Source organism: Triticum aestivum, chromosome 2B (assembly GCF_018294505.1).
Source record: "Triticum aestivum cultivar Chinese Spring chromosome 2B, IWGSC CS RefSeq v2.1, whole genome shotgun sequence".
NCBI lineage: Eukaryota > Viridiplantae > Streptophyta > Magnoliopsida > Poales > Poaceae > Triticum > Triticum aestivum.
Window position 1 is genome coordinate 733,108,899 of NC_057798.1, and position 25,229 is coordinate 733,134,127.

At 49.8% G+C, this 25,229-nt stretch overlaps 3 protein-coding genes across 3 annotated transcripts; 1 reads left to right on the plus strand and 2 right to left on the minus strand.

Moving 5' to 3' along the window:
* Window positions 1–1,212: 1,212 nt before the first annotated feature.
* LOC123042347 (uncharacterized) lies at window positions 1,213–1,761 on the minus strand. Its single transcript, XM_044464823.1, has 2 exons — window positions 1,564–1,761; window positions 1,213–1,480 (listed from the first exon to the last, which is right to left on the minus strand). Exons 1-2 carry the CDS (start codon window positions 1,654–1,656, stop codon window positions 1,370–1,372), a joined length of 204 nt encoding a protein of 67 aa, XP_044320758.1. The 5' UTR covers window positions 1,657–1,761; the 3' UTR covers window positions 1,213–1,369.
* A 5,799-nt stretch (window positions 1,762–7,560) lies between these two features.
* Window positions 7,561–10,012, minus strand: LOC123047019 (triacylglycerol lipase OBL1). The gene is made up of 4 exons (XM_044470500.1): window positions 9,584–10,012; window positions 9,254–9,481; window positions 8,556–9,178; window positions 7,561–8,100 (listed from the first exon to the last, which is right to left on the minus strand). Exons 1-4 carry the CDS (start codon window positions 9,861–9,863, stop codon window positions 7,843–7,845), a joined length of 1,389 nt encoding a protein of 462 aa, XP_044326435.1. The 5' UTR covers window positions 9,864–10,012; the 3' UTR covers window positions 7,561–7,842.
* A 4,873-nt stretch (window positions 10,013–14,885) lies between these two features.
* Window positions 14,886–18,529, plus strand: LOC123047020 (farnesyl pyrophosphate synthase). Its single transcript, XM_044470501.1, has 12 exons — window positions 14,886–15,526; window positions 16,303–16,327; window positions 16,425–16,540; window positions 16,619–16,705; window positions 16,806–16,922; window positions 17,046–17,134; window positions 17,216–17,267; window positions 17,482–17,577; window positions 17,658–17,702; window positions 17,780–17,869; window positions 17,979–18,050; window positions 18,229–18,529. The coding sequence occupies exons 1-12, from the start codon at window positions 15,212–15,214 to the stop codon at window positions 18,355–18,357; spliced, it is 1,233 nt and encodes a 410-aa protein (XP_044326436.1). The 5' UTR covers window positions 14,886–15,211; the 3' UTR covers window positions 18,358–18,529.
* The last annotated feature ends 6,700 nt before the right edge of the window (window positions 18,530–25,229 follow it).

The window sequence follows — 25,229 nt, forward strand, 5'->3', positions numbered from 1 at the left end:
TATAAAAACGGGAGAGGTTTTCACTTCCCGGCCTCTACATCAACCAGGGATGCATACGGCCATTTTAGTATGAGTACCAAGATAAACATGATCCTTATTTAAAAAAAAATAAGTATCTAGATATTTCTTGATGGGAGGTTCCACCACACACCAAGCTTGATCCTCAATAAATGGTTGTATAGATATAGATATAGATATAGATGTATTGTTAACCCTCTTTTTTTATGTATTGTTAACCCTCTTCTTAATTAATAAATGAGGTAAAGTTTCCTTGGCATTTTAAGTTCACATTACCCTCATGTTTCGGGAAGCAGATTACACAACCCTTTCAACTTTGAAACCAGACATTTAGCTCCCTTAGTTTTACAAACAGTTTTGTCAAGTCTCAGTCGATCGAGACGTCGTTATGTCTCATTCGATATTATATTCCTTTCATCGAGATTCACACATTTTGTTTTGGTTTTTTTTATATAATATATATATCACTTGACTAAGACTTCGTTAAGTTTCAGTCGACTATGATCTAGCACGTCCTTTTAGGAAACCAGATAAATCACCGTATAGAAGACTAGAAGGTGGTTTTGCAGAGTGGTTTATCCACCTGGCGTCTTTCTCTGTTCCCACTCGCTCTTGCCATCTTCCCCGCACCCCTTGGCGACAGTAGCACCTTCTGCTCACCGGCCAGCCCACCACCGTTGCTATGGATCTCACTTCGGCTCCATCCCCGCGCTCGTTTGCATCTCCACCCTCCAATGCCGGCCGTGGGCATGTTGGCGGAGAGCAAGATTATCCGACCAGGTACGGCTTCTGCCTTAGCTGCGGCGAAGAGGCACAACGCCCCATCCCTTGCGTGACAACGGGAGTTCGGTGGCAAAGCACAACTCCTACCGGAGAACAGCGGTGTAGGTGTTGGCTCCGCTCAGCGCTCATAGACCGAGGAGGAGGGAGTTGGAGGACCAGGGCAGCGATGGAGTCATGGAGAGGAGAGGCCGACGAGGGCTTCCTGATGCATGCGTTGGTGGCCGAACGCATCATCCATTCTTCTCAATCAATTACCCAATTCGTTTTACAGAAAACTGGCAATCTCTGACCACATGAACACGCATGCCCGGCATTGCATCACGCACCTTCAGAATCAGCATGCGCAGCGCAGAGAAGTATGGTAGTAATCAAAAGCATAAGCACTGAATGCAAGTGCAGGGGCAAAAGAACTAGCAGTAGTGACCAATGCCCATTTCCTCTGGCTACGGGTCGAACGTAGATTGGATTAGCTGCTAAGCATCAAGCCGCTCACAAAAAGAGGGGAAGTGAATAACATCAATACAGAGACCACGCAGCCTCTTCAGTTCCCAGAATGATGGTGTAGCTGTCAATCATTCCGCTTCTTCGCCTGGCGGCCGGACCTCCGCCGCGCCCGGCGCTGCCGCCCGCCGCCCTCCTCGTACTCGGAGTACTTGTCATCCAGATCCTCCAGTGATTTCTGCACCATCGACGCGAATTCACAATCAACGGAGAGAAGTTGTGCGTACATATGCACGGAGGAATATGGGATATCGGGCAAACCTCCCGGATCTCCATGAAGCTGACGGCGTAGAAGGTTGCGGCCGCGGCGCCGATGATGCCGAGGATCGGGATGACGAATTGCCCGGCGTCCATGTTTGGTTCCGACCTCCGACACCGAGAGGCTGAACTGAAGGGCTTTGCTGGTTTCTTTTCTCACAGCCAACCATCGCACCAGCCTCTATCTATCCAGCACCAAGGCCAGCTTTCGTTCATTCTTACAGTTACACCCCCACTTAAAGGAGATATTATTTGTGCATCAGTTCCTCTGTCGCTCACACAATTATTCAGAACCAACGCACACATCTTCGAGCTGCCAAGTGTTGAAGTACAAATGCATTGCTCACCATGCATAGCCCACATTTGCCAATCAACTAGAGTTTTTTTTCAAAATGGAGGCAAAAGTTTTGCCTCATCTCATTAATAAAGAAAAAGAGAGTAACAGGTCTCAAGAGGGTCATTACTCCTCCACAAATGAAAGAAAACAGAGCTACTCTTGCGGCATCAATGATCCCATGTGTTTAGCCCCGGTCAAGACCCAATTTTTGGCCTCTATTTTGATGCCTGCGAACACAGTTGTTGGCCTAGACGATTTCTTTTGGAACACCCTCGCATTTCTCTCTTTCCAAACCTCCAAGGATACAAGCGGGTGAACTTGCTGGTGTATGGAACGCTACACGAAGTTGCTTTCTAGAACAAACAATGTCCATGGTACGGCGCACAAGATGTGCCAAATAACCTGCACATACTTCATTCAACATCTTATTTACTTCACAGATCACAAGCACGACAAAGTTTTCACACAGCTCAGTGCACGCACGGGTACTCATACGCACATTGTTGAAATAGTTGGTTAGTTAGAGATAGAGTTGTATAGGGATAGATATCTGTATAGGGATAGATATCTTTCAAACCTTGTACCCTTCTCTATCTCTTCTTCTGTTATCTCTCCCTCGTAATCCTCCTGTACCGATCGTTTCCTGTAACGATCGTTCTCTCTCGATTTCGTCTTGTAAGCCACGGCATTGCCTCTATATATATACAAGTGCGTCCCGAGCAAAAGGTTTAACGCTTCCATAATATCGTTTCACATGGTAACAGAGCCTCTTCCTCATTAGATCGAAAGAGATTGCATCTAGCTACCTCCGGCGACCGAGATCATGTCCACCACCACCGCTGCCATGACAGCAAGCACCATGGGTGCACTCACCACCTCCTCATCTTCCACCTTCGCCTCCTCCTCCACCACCACCAACACCACCTCTCTCGGATCGCCACCCCACGAGAAGCTGACGAGGGGCAACTTCCTGCTCTGGAAGGCCGTCGTGTTGCCTCAGATCAGAGGCGCACAGATGGAGCACCACCTCGACGAGAAGAGCCCGCCACCGCTGGCCACTCTCACCATCACCACAGAAGGCAAAGAAGAACAAGTCGTCAACTTTGCACGCTCCCTCTGGTATGCACAGCAGCAACAACTTCAAGGGTACTTGATGGGTTCCTTTTCCCGTGAGATCCTTGCAGAGGTCGCAACGCTCCAAACGCCGGCCGAGGTGTGGCGCACGATCCACGCCATGTTCGCTGCTCAAAGTCAAGCCCAGGCGATCAATACTCGCATTGAGCTCACCAACCTCAAGAAAGGTAACATGTCCATGTCCGACTACCTTGGCAAGATTAAAAGTCTCACCGATGAAGTTGCAAGCACTGCTGCGGCGCTTTCTGACCCGGAGATTGTCTCCAAAATTCTCGCTGGGTTGGACATGGAATACAACCCGGTCGTCTCCGCACTCGCCGCCAGGGTCGAGCCCATCACCGTCCAGGAGCTCTATAGCCAGCTGCTCAGTTTTGATGCCAGCCTCACCCTCCTGCATGGCGGCGATCTTCGCCAATCCTCCGTCAACTTTGCCTCCCGTGGTCGCGGCCGTGGGCGCGGTCACCAGGGGCAACACGGCGGTGGGCGCGAACGCGGTCCTTCCCAGGGCGACGACGCTTGCTCTGGTGGGGGGGGGGGGCGGCTACAACACCAACGGCGGCGGCGGCTACCACACCAACGGCGGCGGCAGCTTCACCAACAACAACGGCCATCCTCCTCCCTCCCGTGGTCGCCCTCGCTGCCAGCTTTGCAAAAAGTCTGGCCATGAGGTGATCGACTGCTAGCATCGGTTCAACGAAGACTACGTGCCTGACGCTCGCCATGTCGCTGCTGCCATACGTGAACAGGGCGGTGGCGATGGTGTGTGGTACGTGGACTCTGGCGCGACGGACCACGTGACGAATGAACTCAGACAGCTTGCTCTCCGTGAGCGCTACCATGGCAGCGACCAGATTCACACCGCAAGCGGTGGAGGTATGGATATTTTTCACATCGGTCAAGGTTCTATTAATTCCCCTACACTAAAACGTGATCTAGTTCTTCAAGATGTACTTCATGTCCCACAAGCTGACAAAAACCTTGCCTCCATGTCTTGTTTAGCCACCGACAATAATGTCTTCTTTGAGACTCACCCTCGTTATTTTTTCATCAAGGATCGGGCAACGAGGGAACTCCTTCATCACGGTAGATGCGTTGGAGGGCTCTACCCAATTCCATCCGGAGCACTAGGTTGCAAGCGTCGTCAAGTCCACTCCGTCATCAAGCCCTCTTTGGCACGGTGGCATCAACGACTAGGACATCCTTCTTCGGTCATCGTCAAACAAATAGTCAATAAAGACAATCTTCTTTTATCTCATAGTCAAAATAATGAGTCTGTGTGTGAAGCTTGCCAATGTGCCAAGAGCCATCAGCTTCCTTATCCCAAGTCAACTAGTGTGTCTCATGCTCCATTAGAACTTATTTTCAGTGATGTATGGGGTCATGCCCGAGATTCCTTTGGTAGAAAAAAAAATATTATGTCAGTTTTATTGATGATTATAGCAAGTTCACTTGGATATATTTGCTTACCTATAAATCTGAGGTTTTCTCTATCTTCCAAGAATTTCAGAAACTTGTTGAGCGCCAATTTGATAGGAAAATCCTTTCAGTCCAAAGTGACTGGGGAGGGGAGTATGAGAAACTAAACTCGTTCTTTCATAGCATTGGGATAGCCCATCATGTGTCGTGTCCTCATGCTCATCAACAGAATGGCTCTGCTGAGCGCAAACACCGCCACATTGTTGAGGTCGATCTCTCTCTGTTAGCTCATGCATCCATGCCTCTTAAATATTGGGATGAATCTTTTATCACCGCCACTTATCTTATTAATCGTCTACCCAGTAGAGTCATTGGCAATTCTACTCCTTTGGAACGGTTGTACAACCAAAAACCTGATTATAATTATCTCAAAACCTTTGGATGTGCTTGCTACCCTAATCTGCGTCCTTACAATCGCCACAAGCTTGAGTTTCGGTCCACCCAATGCGCTTTCCTTGGCTATAGCAACCTTCACAAAGGCTATAAGTGTCTTGAGATTGCTACTGGACGTATCTACATATCTCGCGATGTCGTTTTTGATGAAACTGTCTTTCCGTTTTCAAAACTTCATCCCAATGCCGGCACCTTGCTTCGTGCTGAAATTGCACTTCTATCAGACTATGATCACGGGGGCGCATTAACTGAACCTGATCATGTGCAAAATTCCAAAGAAAATCCTGATTCTGTTGATACTTGTGCTAATTCTGGGCGTCATTTTATGTATGAGGAAACAAACAACCCAGGTGTAGAAACCCAAGCTGATTCGGCTGACAGCGGCGGATCCCAGGCAGATTCGCCTGGCGGCCTGCCTCTGCTGACGGCGCGAGATCCCAGGCGGATCCGCCACCCGTGCGCGTGGCTGCATGCAGGATGGTGGCCGACCGCCCCAATCGAGTGGATCCCACCGGTCCAGGAGCGCCCACGAGCCCGTGTGGCGACAGGCGCGCCGGCCCAGGCGAAGGAGAAGCCCAGTCGCCTGCTGCCACGTCGCGGCGGGCCCAGGTGGACCGCGGGTGCGCGGGTGTGTCGCCCAATGCCGTTTCCCTGCGGGCCCAGGCAGACCGCGGGTGTGCGGCCGACCGCACACGTGAGGAAGGATCCTCCTTGGATCAGGGGCCGGCTGATCTGCTGGTTGCCTCGGATCGCGAGAGGGGCGGATCTTCTGTGGCTGATTCTGCTTCATCCGGATCACATGCACCACCTGCAACAACAACTGCTCCTGTGTCGCCTACGCCCTTTCTTCGAAATACAAGGTCTCGGTCTGGTATTGTCAAGGAAAAACAATACAATGATGGTACAATAAGGTATGACAAACTCAAACGTGCTTTTCTTACCACAACTGGTGAACCAATCAATTTGCATGATGCCCTTGCCAATAAAGAGTGGAAGAAAGCTATGGATAATGAGTATAATGCACTTATGAAAAATAAGACCTGGCATTTAGTACCACCGAAGCATGGCAACAATATCATTGATTGTAAGTGGGTATACAAAATAAAAAGAAAGTCTGATGGAAGCATAGACATGTATAAGGCAAGATTAGTTGCAAAAGGGTTTAAACAAAGGTTTGGAATTGATTATGAAGATACATTTAGCCCTGTTATTAAGTTAGCTACTATTCGACTTGTCTTGTCTATTCAATTTCTAGAGGTTGGAGTCTAAGACAGCTAGATGTCTAGAACGCATTTCTTCATGGTGTTCTTGAGGAAGAAGTGTTCATGCGGCAACCACCAGGATATGAGAATCAAAGCACACCACAGTATGTATGTAAGTTGGACAAGGCTTTGTACGGTTTGAAACAAGCCCCACGAGCTTGGTATTCCAGGTTAAGCATGCAGTTACAAAATCTTGGGTTCACACCATCTAAGGCAGATACTTCTTTATTCTTTTATAACAAAGGGAATATCACTATCTTTGTGCTTGTTTATGTTGATGATATAATTGTTGCTAGTTCAAGTTCAGATGCCACTATCTGTTTACTTAAGGATCTAAAGCTAGAATTTGCTCTCAAGGACTTGGGTGATCTTCACTATTTTTTGGGAATTGAGGTAAAGGAAATTAAAGATGGTATACTTCTCTCCCAGGAAAAGTATACTAATGATATTTTCAGAAGAGTGGGATTGGAGCACTGCAAGCCCGTAAGTACACCAATTTCTACCTCAGAAAAACTTACAATTGAATGTGGAGAAGCCCTTGGGTCAGAAGATGCAACAAATTATAGAAGTGTTGTAGGTGCTTTACAGTATTTAACACTTACACGTAGTAAATAAGGTCTGTCAATACTTGCATGCACCCAGAACTACTCATTGGATTGCAGTGAAGAGAATTCTTAGATATCTCAAATTTTCAGAAGGACTTGGGCTCCAGATTACCATGTCCTCTTCTATGCTTGTTACTGCTTACTCTGATGCTGACTGGGCAGGATGTGCTGATGATAGAAGGTCTACAGGTGGTTTTGCTGTTTTTCTGGGAACAAATCTTGTGTCTTGGAGTGCAAGAAAGCAAGCAACTGTTTCTAAGTCAAGTACAAAAGCTGAATACAAGGCCCTAGCAAATGCCACAGCTGAAGTAATATGGATACAGACATTACTCTATGAGCTTGGAATCAAAGCTCCACAGGCTGCAAGGTTATGGTGTGATAATATTGATGCAACCTACCTCTCAGCCAATCCGGTCTTTCATGCACGCACAAAACACATTGAGGTTGATTTCCATTTTGTCAGAGAAAGAGTAGCTCGGAAGCTACTGGACATTCGGTTTATACCTACTGGAGATCAACTTGCTGATGGTTTTACAAAGCCTCTCACCATGAGAAGGTTGGACGAGTTCAAGTACAATCTCAACCTTAGTAAAGTTTCATAAGGTTTAGATTGAGGAGGAGTGTTGAAATAGTTGGTTAGTTAGAGATAGAGTTGTATAGGGATAGATATCTGTATAGGGATAGATATCTTTCAAATCTTGTACCCTTCTCTATCTCTTCTTCTATTATCTCTCCTTCGTAATCCTCCTGTACCGATCGTTTCCTGTAACGATCGTTCTCTCTCGATCTCGTCTTATAAGCCACGGCATTGCCTCTATATATACAAGTGCGGCCCGAGCAAAGGGTTTAACGCTTCCACAATATCGTTTCACACCCATCAGCAGCAGGCGGATCACACAACTAGTAGTAGCACGCAAGGTGCAGTTGATGCCACTGCAGGGACCTCCAAGTTTGGCAACCTCAGCATACAGAACTGAACATCTCTGCACGCTACGGGCACGGACACGTACGGGTAGTAGTAGACTAGTAGTACATCACATCACATAGTCAAGGCCATGGCTCTGACGCGCGTCCGTCACTCGTCCTTGGGAATGCGCGCGGCGAGCGCGACGCCGTTGACGTAGTCGTGCGCCATGTGGAACGGCAGGCCGGGCAGCGCCACCGCCAGCACGCGCATCAGCAGCAGCACCCACCCTTCCCGGAAGTAGGCGCCCCTCCGGTAGCCCAGGTACGCGCTCCGCGCCAGCTCCCGCGCTGCGTTCACCCGGCTCGCCACGAACCCCGCCGCCGACGACGATGGGCTCGCCGTCTCGCCCGGTATCTCCATGAACACCTGCACGAGCAACGCAAGATGTGCATCGATTTTTTGATTCAGAGGAAAATGCATTTCATTTTTCCAGGTCGAAGAGGACGGGTTTGGTGGCCACGAACAGTTCGGTGGCTCTCGTCGAACTCCCGTACCTCCGGCTGCCTCGGCCACATTTAGTTTATCTCCTCAGTTTACGAGTGTACGTGAATGCAATTTTTTGTGACCTTACATCGTCAATGATTTGTGAGGTATCTAGTAAGACTTGGCAGGTTTTGGCATGAGAAAAGACCGAAAGATCACTTTCACTGGATGCTCATTCTGGATTGTTCAAGCAATGGTGGCGACGTGGTGTACGCGCGCCAATTGTTCACCGGGCAGAAATTCTAAAAAAACAACTTCAACTAAGAGCATGAGCTATGTTAATTTATTTTTTTTGAGGTGAGCGCGGTTAATTTCGAGAAGTGAAGCTCAATGATCACCTTGAGGTGGTAGGAGACGTCGAAGTGGAGGCATAGCCCGAAATGCAGGAAATGCGCGGGGGAGCCCACGCCGGGCAGCCGCGGCAGCGGGTCGCCGGCGTAGGTGAACCGGAAGTGCCGCTTCTTGGGCCTGTCGAGGTTCCGCTCCGCGAACATGGCGAGCATGGCGTCGCCGACCTGCGGCTGCCCGAACGTGTACACCCCGGCCAGCCGGTCCATCACGGCCTTCTCCCTGTGGTACGCCATGACCGTCGCGAACAGCACCGCCAGCGCGCCGCCGCTCCCGTGCCCGGTCACCAGTAGCCTCGCCTTCGGGCTCGCCTCCAGGAGCCCCTTCACGGCGTCGCGGATGGTGTAGTACGCGTACACCTTCTGGGGTTTGCCCTTGACGTGCTCCACCCACTTGGGCCACCCCATGTTGCGCTGCGCGCCCAGCGCGTGCGTGTAGGCGGCGTGCGCGCGCCCGAGCCGCGGCACCTTGTACCACGACGGGTCCAGGTCGGCGCGCCACCGCGCCGCGTCGAACGCCGGCGTCCCGCGGAACGCCACCACCACCAGCTCCGCGTCCGGCCCCGCCCTGTCGCAGAACACGAACGCCTGCGCCGTGTACGCGTTCTCGAACTCTGGAACAGTCGACACGCATCACGTTACATACACACCCACGTATGCTGAGCACGCAGAAGAGTTCTCTTGATTACCGTTCCAGCAGTTGTAGAACTTGATGAACTCCATCTGCCAGCGGCTGGTGACCACGTCGCGGATAAAGGCCTCGTTCTCGTACGCCACCTTGGACGCCATGACGCACAGCGCAGCGTGGTGCCGGCTGTCCCCTGGCGCGAGGCTCCTGTCCAGATCCACTCGCCCGTCGATGAGCCCCGTCAGCGACCGGTACGACGCCGACGATCTGTCCGGATACTCCATCTTCCCTGCAACCAACCAATCAACCACGGCAGAGTCCATTTCAGTTTGCATTGCAGCCAAGACGGGCGCCAAACACAAACAGTGCGCGCACGCGCTCATGAGCTGACCGTGGAGGACGTTGTCGACGAGGTTGAGCGCGAACTCGACGGCGGCGCCGATGGCGGACATGGGGCCGGCGAGCGAGAGGACGAGGATCTGCAGGAGCAGGTTGAGGAAGAGGGCGAGCCGCCGGGGGAAGCTGCGGATCTCGGTGCTGGTGAAGCAGTCGACGGCCTTGTTCCGTCCGACCTTGGGCGAGAAGAGGAGGTGCAGGAGGTCGAACGGGCTGGTCCTGTCCGGGCGCAGCACCATGTAGTCATTGCTGAAGCAGTAGTCGAGCTTGCTCATGCTGGCCGGGCACCAATCAACTGTTGCTGCACGGCTTGCTGGCTATGGAGAGCGGGTCGTGTATGTTAGTACATGATTCTTTGGGCGCTACAGGAAAGTTTAGTTGCAAAGGCGATTTTTTTTTTCTCAGCCGAGTTTTTTGCCCCCGTTTTCTCACTGGCTTTTGCTGTGCCTTCTGATTTCTTTTGTTTGTATGTCTGCTGAGGATAACTGATTATCTGTGGTTAACCTTGGATTGAAAATTTCTGGCTTGTGGCAAAGATACTGTGAATTATATATTCTGGATGTGGCTGCCTCAAGCCTACATGTTTTTCTTTTTTGAGGGTAAGCCTACATGTTACATGCTTGTCACAAGAGGAGGCATCAAAATTATATGGATTTTTGTTGGGAAATCTTGAATTGTTTATTCTTACACTTTTCATGTGGTTTTCGGAGCAGATGGGTCCCTGTCATTCTTGAATCGTGTATTTGGATTCATCTTTCATTGGTCTGAAATAGCGAAAGCTTGAATTGATAGTGCTCTCTAGAGGCTTCGACGATTGAGAAATAGAGATTGATCAATAGTGACAAGTAAACGGAATCTAATGTTTCTCAGTTGATCAACAGTTTTACTGGACGTCAGCCATCTGAAATTATAATTTGAATTAGCCGATTCAGTGAAGGAAGCAGCAGTGCACTGATATTGTCTATCTTAGGGTGCAAGGGGGTGCAGGTGGAAAAAACAGTCACTTCATTTATCTTAGGGCATCTCCAGCCGTTCGGCCTCCCAGGGCGCCTAAATAGAGCGGCCTGGGGGCGTGCCGGCGCTAGTTCGGCCCCTGGGGGCGACCTAGCTCACAGTCACGCCCCCACGCGCCGGCCCCAGGATGCGGGAAATTTAAACTTGGTCGTTCCCGCTTTCAAAAGACGCCGCAAATCCGGCGATCGGACGTAGTCTGGCGTTACAAAAAACAGAGCGCCGCCGCCGCAAGTTCGCGTGCGCAACGATTCACTCGGCGGGGTCGGCTCCAGGCGTTGGCGGAGTCGACGTGCGCGGGCTCGTCGGTGTCGGAGCTGCTTCGGTGCTGGGCTGCGTCGGCGCGGCTTCGGCACTGCTAGGCGGCGATGTAGAGGCGTCGTTCGGGCTTGGCGTCCGTGTGGTCATGGGCGTCGTCGGCGTTGTCGTCGGCAGCTCGTTCAGGATGAGGCCGCGCTGCACCAGGCACCACGCCTTGAGCTTCTCGTCGTTGCTCTGGAGCATGTCCGCCCCGCCCATCAGAAAAGCCATGTCGGTGTTCCTCTTCTTTGCGGCGACGTTCGTCCGGAGCAGGTCGAGCTTGATGGCGTTGTTCTTCATTAGCGACGACCACCGCGCCTCGGTCTTCTCTTCGCGTAGGACGGCCCGGGCCTGGGCGTCGGCGAGGCAATGTTCGATGGACTCCTGCACTCGCGCGGTTGCCGCGTCGGCGCTTTTCCCCTTCTTTGCCAATTTGTGGCCGGCCGCCCCTCTGACGCGCCCGGAGTCGTCGCGTCCGGCTTGTATGTCTCCTTGGCCTGACCTAGCCGCCCGCTTCTTCTTCTTCTGGCGCCCCTTCGTCGGAACAGAAGTCGGCTCCTCCTCCTCCTCCTGCTCCTCCTCCTCCTCCTCCTCGGATTCCTGCGCGTCGTCGCCGTAGACGTAGCCGAGCTCGGCCTTCATGTCGCCGCTGAGGTCCACTACCTCGTCCTGGGTGGCGAACCCGGGAGACGCGGCGGCCGCGGTCGATCCTGTCGCGATGATGTCGTCCATGTCGGCTCCCGTGTCGTCGGCGTCGCCGAGGTGCGAGAAGGGTAGCGGTCCACGGTAGAGATGGGGCGTCGGTGTGGACGCGTAGGCGGCGGGCGGCGAGTAGTTGTATGGAGGGTACTGCACGCCGACGAAGGCGGGCGAGGGCGTGCGCGTAGCGGGGTGACCATGAGGGAAGGTCATGTTTGGGTTTAACCCACCGTGCGCATCGCCATCGGCGTAGCCGGGCGACGATGAACCCCATGGAGATCCGGCGCCTTGCTGTCCCCAGGGCGTGTACTGGGCGTGGCTGACGACGGGTGGATTCATCCCCGCCTGGTCGACCGATGAGGAAGACGCCGCCGCGCGCGCCGCGTTGTCGCGGGCCTTCTTGGCTATGGCCCTGTTCCACCTGCCGGCGGCGACTGCTTCACGCAGCTGAACTTCCACCCTCCACTCGGCGTTCGACAGGCCCGGTGGCTTCGATGGCGGCGCCCTCGGCTTCCTCTGCTTCGGCTGGGCCACGGCGCCAGTCGCGGTTGCCGCCGCGCGCGGCATGGCGTACTTCTTCGGCGGCATGGCGTACTTCTTCGCGGCGAGCGGGAGGGGGTTTGGCGGGAGAAAGGGAGAGAATGGCGGGAGGAAGGCGAGCGAGCGGGAGAGATGCGAGGGAAAAGCGTCAAGAAACGGCGGGAAAAGGCCCTCGGGTCGCCTCCAGGGCGGGCCCACGCGCCTTTTTCGCTTGTGCCGGCTCCCCAAGCGCCCCCCAGGGCGCCGGGTTCGGCCTGGGTCCGCCGGCACTAGTTTTGGCCCGAGCCGGCGAAAAACGGGCTTCTGGGGACGCGACTGGGGCCTTTTTTTGGCGCCGGCGCGGCAAAATCGCCTGGGGAGGGCCTGTTGGGGGCACGGCTAGAGATGCCCTTAGGGTGCAGGGGGTAGCAGGAGCCACCTTTGTCTATCTTAGGGCTGTGTGGGGTTTCAGGTTCTTCCGAAAATTCAGGTGGTTCACCGGTTTAGAGCGATGGTCGGGGCTGGCGGCAAGCATGGCAGTGGGGAGAGAGCGGGGCGGCGAGGCGGTCGCGGGAGCGCCACTGGCGGCGGAGGCAGGCGATTTGGTCAGCGGTTGTGGGTGGTTCAGATCAAGATCGTGGGGAAGAAGACGATGAACGTTTTTTCAGGAGGTTGAGGAAGGAGATATGCCCGTTCCTTCCATCCAACGACTGGGAACAAATCAACTAACGCAAAAATAAATTATGTCGACTGGCTCCTAGCCATTCCGTTGATCAAATGTTCACAACTCCTTGACATGATTGATTTAATTAAACTCGATGATTGAACTACACTATAAACATTGTTTAAAACAAAACAAAAATCTTGACCCATTGGAAAAATTTACATCCTCTGAATATGCATTTTTTGCCATTCTGGTATGAGAACCGTCCAACTTTGGTCCTCTTCCAAATTGAAATTAGTTCTAATAATTATACAAAGTTAGGTTTGCATGTGTGACATGCCATTTAGCACCAAGACGGAATTGAAATTCTCTTTAAGAAAAACTCAACAAATATGAAGAAAAAATTGGAAGAGATCCATAAAAAGTTAGGTATGGTATTGTTTTTTCAAGAGAACTAAATATACATGAATATATAAGTTCTTAAAATGAAGATTTACATGGAAAATAAGAAAAGGGGAGACTTTTTTTTAAGATTGCTTTAAGAAAATAAGAGAAATTTAAAAATGAATATTCTAGAAAAAGTATTGAATGTCAAAAATCTAAAATAAAATGAAAAATCATAACATAGTCACAAACTTGCCAATTGTGACAAGAGAACGTATGAAAGTATAAGAAACAATGCGGCGACTTCGATTCTTGGTTTTTTTGTGCAATTTTTAACCTACGTAGGTCCTCATCATATACAATGTTGTATTTTCAATCCATCCTTCGAGCATCAGAAATACCGAGAAGCCCATAGTTAATCTAGAGGCTTCACCAATTTAGGCATGTGTGTATAGTTCATGATATTCGATCAATGCTGTCATGTAAATTGAATTTGCTCTAGCACCACGTGTGCCAAAATGCTACCATGTCTAGACACAGACATCAAGATGTGACTTCTTATACACCTGCACAGCTGAATTGGGAATCCTCGTAGAACGCTGAAGATGGCTTACCTCATGGAGCCGGATCCTCGAACTTGCTCAGGGGAAGTTAGGGAGCTATAGTGTTCTTCTTGTGTAAAAAAGAGAAGAAAAGCCAGGGAGCTTATGAAATGGAAATAGTTCTTTTGAGAAAAGTGAAATGAGTTTTTCTTAAATTGAAATGAGTTTTCTAAATTTTCAATTGGTATGTCACTAATTGAAATTGATCTTTTAGAAATTGAAACCGGTCTTTTGAAAGTTGAAATGAGCATTGTTCATGGGCTAAGAGTGGAGAGAAGTCAGATTACCTCATGCAAGTTTATGAAACTGGCTTACCTCAGGCGAACCTACTCATGACCCAACATGCCACCATTGTTTAGGTCAAGATTTGACATTTGTCATATCATAATGTGCCAATTGGGGGATGCTAACCTGCCACTCAGCTTATTCATTCTTTTCAAAATGACATTGGCCCATCGATGGATAGTTTATATATGCTTCAAATGCGATGTGGTGTTTCCTGCATCCCACCATTCATGTCATATAATTTCATATTTTGCTCGAGATATCACGAAAGAGCTCAACATGCAAGATGTCACCACTTATTATACATCAAACTTAGCATACAAGATCTCACCATACACTAAACACCGATCGATACTTCGGAGACCACCTTTGTCACCTACTTCTTTGGTTTCTATTTACACCGCATATTAGCTTTGTCTCACGTCAAACTTTGTAAAGTTTGGAAAAAAATCATTAACATCCACGGCGCGCTACAACGTGTGTTGGTGTGTACATGCACTGCGGTACTGGCGTGGAATGATCAAATCAAAGGAGAGCTCCGTACGTAGTACCACGTGCGGTACTGGCGTGGAATATTCAAAATTTCAAATCGAAGCAGAGCTGCATACGTAGTGCGACGTGCGGTACTTGCAATATTCGAATCGAAGCAGAGCTGTGTACCTGGTACTAGCATGTACTGGTCCTGATACCGGCGCACGCAGAGGCAAAAGAGAATATAAAGATGCTGGTTCAGAAGCACCGGTGGATGGATCGGTAACATATATGCGGCCTGCGTGTTCGAAAGCGACCAGATAGAAACTAGGAAGACGTTATCGTGGCAAGTGGCAGCGGAGGCTCGTCACTCGCTCCAGCGGCGCTCACGTCGCTGCTTGCCGGTATCCGTATCCGGGCGGGAGTGCCCGCGCGGCGTGCGCCACTCGGTGACCGACGCTTCTCGATCGCGCGCCGCGATCGGGACTTTCTCGCCGCTCCCTCGCGACCTGCAGCCAACGCCGGCCACTCGACCAGTCAGTCATTCACCCACTCGCTCGCACTGATAGCCAGCCTGCCAAGCACCGGCCGGCAATCAATCCACCCGGTCACCTCACGTCACCCGCCTAGGCATCCAGTCTAAAACACGGTGGAAGCTTAGCTAGTGCCAGCGCCATATCCATTGAGCATGGGGGCGTTGGCGGCGTCGATCGCGTCGCACGTGCCGTCGGGTATGCTGAGCGCGGGGCTGGCAGCGCTGGCCGCGCTGCCGAACCCCGGCGAGCTGGTGCGGAAGGCGGCGCGGCTGGAGGACGAGCTGAGGGAGCTGCTCCGGCTGAACGGCCGTGGCGCCGAGGCGAGGGCGGAGCAGGGGGCCGGCAACAGGGCGCAGCAGACGCGGGAGCGGTTCCTGCGCGCGTACGAGCGGCTCAAGGACGAGCTCCTCAACGACCGCGCCTTCAACTTCGACTTCACCGAGGAGACCAGGCAGTGGGTCGCCAAGGTACGTACTCCCTGCCCGCGCGCCTCTCCACAATCCGAATCAATCTCGAGCTACGCTACGAACGATCGATCGATGCATGTATGCGATGCAGTGTCACCCGCGCCGGCCGGCCGGTCCGACCGAGACAGACCATGACATTCATGCATGATGCGCTGAAGCCCTGGAGAAGCTTCAATCCCCATGCTCAGGCGTGCATTTCGGTGTTTGTTTTTTCCCGTCGAACACGATTTGCGTTTCGGAATCGCCGCCTAGAGCTCATGAAAATGTGGACGTGACGTGCATGAATGGACGCTGGAGTTCCAGATGACTCGTACGTGTTACCAGCATCGGGTTCGTGTGGTTGTCAAGTGACGCCTCCTGTAGTCACAGATGTCCATGTCGCCGCGGAATATTTACGGGGATAAACTCACAGTCAAGTCACTGGACGGCATTTTTTCTCTTTTTTGGAAAAACATCACTTGACGATGGCAATTTTGTCGCACGATTCACAGCCACGAATGGCCCAAGATAGCGAGACAGCCACGAATTTTCGTACTGCAAATGGCCCGCTGGCCCAACCAAATCCTGTTTTCGTGAGGGTTCCAGTTTCGTGTCTCGAGCCCCTCAAAAGAAAAAAAAAAGTTTCGTGTCTCGCCCGCTCTTTTCTGTGCGCTGGAAGCGTCTGTTAGTACTGTTGCATTGTTCTTTGCTCCCGACCTTTTCCTCACCTGTTGTTGTTGATTCTGACCGTCGGTGCCGATGGCACTAAAATCGTTTAATGGCGACTGATCTTTCAGATGCTGGACTACAACGTGCCTGGAGGTGAGCAGCCCGCGATCATCCCTCCTCCTCCTCCTTTTGCAGTTTGCACGATGCAGCTAGCTCTGTCTGACAACCGCGGTTTATGTCTGAACTGAAGGGAAGCTGAACCGGGGGCTGTCTGTGATCGACAGCTACATGCTGCTGCGGGAGGGCACCGAGGTGGACGAAGAGGACTTCTACCTCGCCTGCGTCCTCGGATGGTGCATCGAATGGGTGAGCTAATTTCTGTATTCAGTGCTTCTCTGAGAGAAGACATTACAAATACATTGACTTCTGTCTCTGAATGTGCAGCTCCAGGCGTCTGCGCTGGTGATGGATGACATCACGGACAACGCCTACACGAGGCGGGACAACCTCTGCTGGTACAAGCTGCCCACCGTGAGTACTTTCACTTCACCGCCGATCCGCAGTAGAAAGTACATCTCGTGAGATGAGATGGATTAGTAACAACATAGCGCCGTTGGTGGTGTCCCGTCAGGTTGGCCTGTCTGCGATAAACGATGGCGTGCTGCTGAAATGTCACGTCCAGGCCATCATCAAGCGCTACTTCAAGGAGAAGTTCTACTTCATGGAACTCATGGAGCTCTGGAACGAGGTATGCACGATCCAATGCGCGCCATCAAATCAGTTTCCAGATTTACTATCTGTACGTACATTTCCATGGGTTTGGACCCTGGCAATAACAGAGTTTGCTCGATGGTGTGCATTGTTTGGACAGATTGGGTTGCAAACTGCCATGGGGCAGATGCTGGACCTCATCACCACACACACTGGCGCCAAGGATCTCGCCAGATACAGGATCCAAGGGTATGCCATTATAGTCTTGTAGCTTAACAGCAAGTTCCATAGCTTAAAAAGTACCAGTAATTACATATCGCCACCTGACAGGTACCGCCGCATTGTCAAGTACAAGACATCCTATTATTCCTTCTACCTGCCGGTGAGTCTCTGGCCCTGAAACTGCACAACGTACAACTTTTGTCCCTACTTCAGACTCGACTTGATCAGGCAGACTGTGGCCTTGTCATTCAGAATATTTGTCCCATTGGACTTCGTTACAGTATTTAAGCAGTTTGGTTTGTATAGAACACTACAAAAGAAAAATCATCACTGTGTCAATGGACGGAGATTCTGAGATTGATTGCTTTATATAGGTTGCCTGTGCATTGCTCTTGAATGGCGCGAAATTGAGCGACTACGTCGAGCTCAAAAATGTACTGATTGAGATGGGAGTCTACTTTCAGATACAGGTCCGGTGCCCTCCATAAGTAAATGTTTCTTCTGTAAACTTCATCTAGCATGTATGGCTGAAATGCGCTTGCATTTTCAGGATGACTACCTGGATTGCTTCGGCGACCCTCAAGTTATTGGCAAGGTACAAAAGATTGACACCCAATGCCTTCCTTACTGTTTCTTGCTGACTTCAGAGTTTCACTGTCTCACGTGCTGCAGGTTGGAACAGACATAGAAGACTACAAGTGCTCCTGGCTAATTGTCCAGGCTATGGAACTGGCTAATGAGAATGAGATGAAAATACTATATGTAAGAAATTAGTCCACTCATCTGAGTTTTCAGACATCATGACTTGAGTGAAAATATCCATGGACTTGCTGTACTACTAAACTGCGTATATTTCCATGAAACTTCTCAGGAAAACTATGGCAAGTCTTGCCCGGAATGTGTTGCGGCAGTGAAAAATGTCTATAAGGAGCTTGATCTTCAGGTATAAATCTTTCCAGCCAGATTTTACATTCTGCCTTCAAGACTCTTTTGATATTATCTTAACCCGATATCTACAGCTGTCCCTTTGTTTCTTTTCTTCTTTTGTTAAAAGAGAAACAAAGAACTGCCAAACTGATGAACTCTCGGCACAATTCTTGTTTTTCTTCTCCTGTACCCAGGACATATTCTTGGAGTACGAGTCAAGAGTTTACAAGCACCTAGTTTCAACCATTGACGCCGAACCGGACGGTGCGATTCGGGAGATTTTGAAGATCTTTCTGAAGAAGATTTATAGGAGAAAGAAGTAGACGACCCTCTCTCGTGTTTTCATAACCGTGATTACTACGGGAGAAACCTTAAATACATTACACGGCTGGGGTTGTCATGCGCTCCTTTGTACAACATGTATGATATGAACTGGAGAAGACACTGCCTTGAGATAAAGACCAGAAATAAATAAGAATTACAATCTCTTGAAAACTCTAAAGTTATGCAACCAAGAAATTAAAGATATGCAACTGAAACGTTCGAGCTATACATATTGTAACAGATTTGCTCATGGTGAGGTTAACAGAAATCAGCTTTTTATGTTGATCTCAGTACGTCGGAATTAAGAAAGCAAAATTCTTCCAAGGAACAACATCCTTCATATTCTAGGATCATATGATATATAGTACTTCCTCCATTTCTTGTTGTTAAGCATAAGACTATCACATTTAGGTTCAAGGAGGTATCTTGTAGCTTTTTAATTCTGATGATAGGAGGTTATGCGTGTTGTAATTAATCTTTTTTATCTCTTCCATTTTCTTCTCTCCTTGTGACCACACATGTATGCATCTCCAGGGATATGCTCCTGCATATTTAGCACGAAGCCGTCGGCTCTAACCAGGTAAGACTTCCACCTATTTCTACATGGTAATCAGAGCCCTTTCTCTTCCACACATCTAGCATAGAACTTCAAACCTTTGCCATGGCGTCTTCCTCTTACTCATCTTCCTTCTCCGGCCTAATCTTCTCAAGTCTCTGAAAAACTCACCTGCACCAATTTCGTTCTATGGCGTGCCCAAGTGCTATCGCAAATTCGAGTTGCGGGCCTGTATGGGTACCTAGACAAAACCATCTCCGAGCCGGAAAAAACCATCACCACCAAGAACTCCGAAGGGAAAGACCGGATTATCGTAAACCCAAGTACCCAACATACATGGTTTGGCATAAAGAGGACGAGTAGGTTCTTGCATACCTGCTGAATAATTTGTCCAGAGAAGTCCTCATTCAGGTTGCCCCCATGAACAATCTCACGCCCTATGGGCTGCCGTTGTTAGCATGTTTTCTTCCCAGTCTAGATCCCATGTCAACAACATCCGCACGAATCTTACCAACGCTCACAAGGGATCCCAAACCGTTGGTGCCTACTTTGGTAATTTGCAGCCGCCGGCAAACCAATCTCCGAGGATGAACTGATCACCTTCATTATCGGTGGGCTGGATATGGATGATCAGCCCATTGTCTCTGCCGTTGATGTCCGCACTGATCCCTATTTGTCACATCCTAGCTATTCTACGGATTCAGACGAGTGGTTTGTATGGACGAATTTCAGAGATTTGCAAGGGAAGAGGCCCCTATTTGGGGATATATTGTTATCGGCAGTGCCGTATGAGTTTAGGGTTCACCCATCACGAGAATTCAGGAATATTCGATGCACAGCTACTTGAGGAGTCCCTTGGACCGTTGGATCAGCTGAACCGGTAAGTATCGGATATGACACAGTTAACTGAAAGCAATTCTTCAGATATGCCGCTACCTGACATTACCCCGTCCTGAAGAGCCGTCGTGTCCTCACGGCATTGTGTTGGCGGTCCGCCAAGTTTCAATAGTGTTCCTGAAGAATGTAGGGAAGGTGTGTTTAATGAACTCCGCATCTTCCCATGTAGCATCTTCGGGCGCCTGATTTTCCCACTGAATAAACCACTGCACCACTCGTACATTCTTGCGAGGAATTTGTCTGACTTCCAAAACTAGAGCTGGTTTAGTCTTAATGGTGCCATCTTCATTCGCCATAGGGAGGTGTGGGCTAGGGATGGATTTGTGACCCAGATGCTTCTTCAACTGGCTCACATGGAAAACTGGATGCATTTGCAGATGAGCTGGAAATTGTAACTTGTAATCACTCTTATCATTCTTCTGTAGGACCAAGAATGGACCATAGTATTTGTTTTGAAGTTTCAGTGCTCCTCTGAAGCTGCCAATCTGTAAGGTGCCATTTTGAGATAAACCAAATCTCCCACTTCAAATTGTCTTTCCACTCTCTTTAAATCTGCATACTTCTTCATTCTATTCTGAGGTTGTAGCAGATTTTTCTTTCAACTAGTCCAACATATTTTGCTTTTGCTGTTAAGAAATCCTGGGCTTCATCATTGTCAGGTCCAGGTATTGCTAGTTCAGCAGTCAATGGAGGAGGGAAACCATATAAAGCTTGAAAAGGACTCATTTTTAATGCTGTATGATAAGTGGTGTTGTACCAGTATTCAGCTAGTGGTAACCATGCTAACCACTTCTTTGGCTTTTGTGTGGTCATGGACCTCAAATATGATTTCAAGAACTGATTTATCCTCTCTGTTTGACCATCAGTTTGTGGTTGGTATGCTGAACTATATCTCACTTCACTTTTATATGCAGCAAAGATACCTCTCCATAGTTAACTTGTAAATATTCTATCTCTATTAGAGATAATGAGTGTGGGTGGTCCATGTAGCTTGGTTATGTTATCCACAAATGCGTGAGCAACACTCTGAACTGTATAAGGATGTGAAAGGGGAATGAAATGGGAATATTTGGTGAATCTATCAACCACCACTAGTATCACATCCTTTCCTTGAGAATTGGGGAGACCTTCAATGAAATCCATAGAAATATGCTGCCATGCCATATCAGCTACTGGTAAAGGATCGAAAAGCCATGGTTGTAAGCAATTCTCATGTTTTGCTCTCTGACATATGGGACAAGTAGCTATGAATTGTTCCACTATTTGTTTAAGACCTGGCCAATAGAAAACTTCTTTCACTCTTTGATATGCGGCCCTCATTCCCGAGTGTCCCCCCACAGCAGAGTTATGTAAGGCAGCAATTAGTCTCTCTCTCAGTTTAATATCATTGCCACCAGAATCTTCCCTTTAAATCTGATAATACCAGCATGTATGGAATATTCAGACTTGTCCTCAGCAGATTGCAGCAGCAACTTCTCCTGCAACTTATCATTCTGGTAACTAGTGAGTAATTCCTTTGCCCAAACTGGAGTAACAGTTGACATAGACATGCACTTTGGGAGCACTCTAGATAAAGCATCAGCTACCCTGTTGGTGCTGCTCGTTTTATACTGAATTGTGAAATTAAACTCCAGTAATTTCATCATGAGTTTGTGTTGCACTCCTTAAGTAATCTTTAGATCAGTGATGAACTTCAGAGATTGCTGATCAGTTTTGTTGATCACAGAGCTGCCCAGTAAATTGTGTCTCCACTTTTTTTAGAGCTTCCAAGATTACCAAAGCTTCTTTCTCATATGTAGATAGAGCAGCATTTTTGGGACAGACTGAAGAGATTTAATATGCCAGTGGTCTTCCTCCTTGCATAAGCACATCCCCAATGCCATAACCAGAAGCATCTGTTTCCAATGTAAAAGGGGCGTGGATGTTGGGAAGAGCAAAGACTGGTGCTGTGATTAAAGCTTGCTGTAGTTTTCTGAAAGCTTTATCTTGTTCAACTGTCCACATAAATTTCCCTTTCTTGAGGCATCATGCAATGGTCTACAAATTGTCCCATAATCTTTGATGAATCTCCTGTAGTATCCAACTAGGCCCAAGAAACTTCTAAGTTTAGTGATAATCACTAGGTGTGGGCCATTCAGTTATTGCTTTGATCTTGCTAGGTTTAGTAGCTAAACCATTACCAGAAACCACATGTCCCAGATATTCCACATGAGGAACTACAAATGCACATTTAAACATTTTTGCATACAACTGCTTTTCTCTCAAGATCTGCAACACTTGCTTTAAATGTTCCACATGCTCTTCTATAGTAGCGCTAAATACTAGAATATCATAAAAACAAATACTAGGACAACCTTTCTATTGTATTTAGCAAATAAGAAGTTCATGGGAGCTTGAAAGGTTCCTGGTGCATTTGATAATCCAAAGGGCTTCACCAGATATTCATAATGTCCCAGAAAAGTTATAAATGTAGTTTTATGGTTATCTGTAGGGTCCATCCTGATCTGGTGATATCATGGCCTCGGGTCAATCTTAGAGAACACCTTTGCTCCATGCAACTCATCCAGTAAATCTTCAATTACTGGTATGGGTGTCTGTGTCAAAACCGGCGGATCTCGGGTAGGGGGTCCCGAACTAAGGCTAATGGTAACAGGAGACTGGGGACACGATGTTTACCCAGGTTCGGGCCCTCTCGATGGAGGTAATACCCTACTTCCTGCTTGATTGATCTTGATGATATGAGTATTACAAGAGTTGATCTACCACAAGATCAGAGAGGCTAAACCCTAGAAGCTAGCCTATGGTATGATTGTTGTTGTGTCCTACGGACTAAACCCTCCGGTTTATATAGACACCGGAGAGGGCTAGGGTTACATAGAGTAGGTTACAGAGAAGGAGATCTACATCCGAATCGCCAAGCTTGCCTTCCACGCCAAGGAGAGTCCCATCCAGACATGGGACGAAGTCTTCAATCTTGTATATTCATAGTCCAACAGTTCGACCAAAGTACATAATCCGGCTGTCCGGATACCCCCTTATCCCGGACTCCCTCAGTAGCCCCTGAACCAGGCTTCAATGACAATGAGTCCGGTGCGCAGATTGTCTTCGGCATTGCAAGGCGGGTTCCATCTCCGAATACTCCAAAGTAATTTTCGAACACTTAACTCGTGTACGGCTCCGTAAGACAAATTCCATATACCACCATAGAGAGAATAATATTTCACAAATCTAAACTGCTGACAACCCTTCACAACTTGACAGCATGCCATGGTCCGGTCATTATTCGAACCGCTTTTCACAACCAGCTCCCGCACACCTCACGAGGCGGTTTCTTTGGCACGTCTTGTCAAAGCAGAGATCGTGTCCCCTTATCACGGGATCTCCATCAATTCGGGTATGGGTAAACCAACCAGCGCCATCAATCGAGGCACTTGGAAAATAAGTGATTTCGAGAGGCAAGTGGGGAGGCGCACATTCTGCACCGCCTTTATAAAGGGACAAGGATCTCCCGTTTTCACCCACGCCTTCTTCCTCCTTTGCTCATCCGTTCTCGCACTCTCGAGCCCCAGCGCCCAAGTTCTCACCTTCTCTGTAGGACCACAGCATGTCCAGAGCGGGAGGCAAGTGGATGGCCTCCTCTGTCACAGAGGAGGACATTACCAAGCTTCGGGCGGCCAGATACCTGACCGAGAGCATCGTGCACAGGCTTCCGGCAGAGGGGCAGATCACCCCCACCCCAAAGTCTCGGGAGAGAGTAGTATTTCTCCCTCATTTCGTCCGCAGACTAGGATTTCCACTCCACCCATTTGTCCGCGGGCTCATGTATTACTACGGGCTAGATTTTCACGATCTAGCCCCGAATTTCGTCCTCAACATCTCGGCGTTTATCGTCGTGTGCGAGGCCTTCCTCTGCATCAAGCCCCACTTCGGCCTGTGGTTGCAAATCTTCTGCGTGAAGCCGAAGATCGTGAGCGGCCAACAGACGGAGTGCGGAGGCGCCATGGTGGGCAGAATTCCCAATGTTACATGGCTTGACAAATCCTTCGTGGAGACCATGAAAGGGTGGCAATCAGGGTGGTTCTACATCACCGAGCCGCACGACGCCAACTGGGTGGCGGCCCCCAAATTCAGATCCGGAATCCCCATGCGGCTCACTTCTTGGGAAAAGAAGGGCCTGGCCTGGGGCGAACTCATGGAGCTGACCGGGCTCGAGACTTGCATCAAAAGTATGAGGGACAAGAAGATCAAGCTTGTCAACGTGGTCCAGGTCATGCTCGTTCGCCGGATTCTCCCGTGCCAAAGACGGGCATTCGATATGTGGGAGTTTGATCCGGCCGAACACCAAATGCTGCTGGAACTCTTCGACATGACGCACAAAGACATCTGGAGGGTACTGTTCAAGACCAGCGAAGTTCCTCCCCTCCTTTCCGAGGACCGTGGACTCAGCGCGAAGCGCCTCGCCCATCCGGTAAGTCCTCTGACTATCACAAGATGTTCCTTCCCTAGTACATTCGTGGGAGGATTTTTAAGTCACCATGCTAACCAAACAGGATTGGGTCGAGACGGCGGAGCAAATTGACTGCCCGGCTCCGCTGTCTGAGGATCCAGCAGACGCACTCCTAACGGAGATGCTGGTTCCGGTGCCTTACAAGGTGCCGAAGAAAAAGGCCGAAAATAAGGCCACGGGGACCAGGAAGGGTCTCCGGCGCGAGGCTGCACTAGATGCCTCGCTAGAGGATGACGAGGCACACTCCTCCCACGAAGGGGAGGAGAGAAAGAGGAAGGCCACCCCAACTGAGGGGGCCGAAGGCTCCAAGAAGGCGGCCGCGGGGACCAGAAAAGGTCTCCGGCGCAAGGCCGTGATAGACCCATCATCCGAGGATGACGAGGAAGATTCCCCCCCACGGAGACGGGGGGAAACATGAGGAAATGCCCCTCCCCGCACTCGGGAGGAGAAGAAAAGGAAGGCCGCCCCGTCGGGGGAGGCCGGGACGCCGAAGAAGGGAAAGGCGTCCCGTCCGGATCACTCCACTACCGCCGCGTACAACGAGGAGGAGTGGCTACCCAGGGACAAGCCCCGGGCGAGGTCGTAAGTATCTGCACTCTGTTATACTTTTCGTGCGGCTTCGCCTTCATGGTTTGTAATAACGCTGAACTCGTATATGCAGTCCGGCCAGGTCCAACCTCGGGGTATCCTCTTCGGAGGGATCCTTGAGTGAGTCAAAGATGATCAGCGATTCACTCCCGACGGCCACCTCCCCACGACCCGCGGACGACACCGAGGTGCTGTCCCAAAGGATACCAGAGCAGGGGGCGGTCATTCTGGAGGTCCCCCAGGCCAAAATCCCAGGCACCGGACACATGGGGGGGGGGGGGGGTAAGACCCCCATGGATTATGCTGACGGGAGCCACAACAAA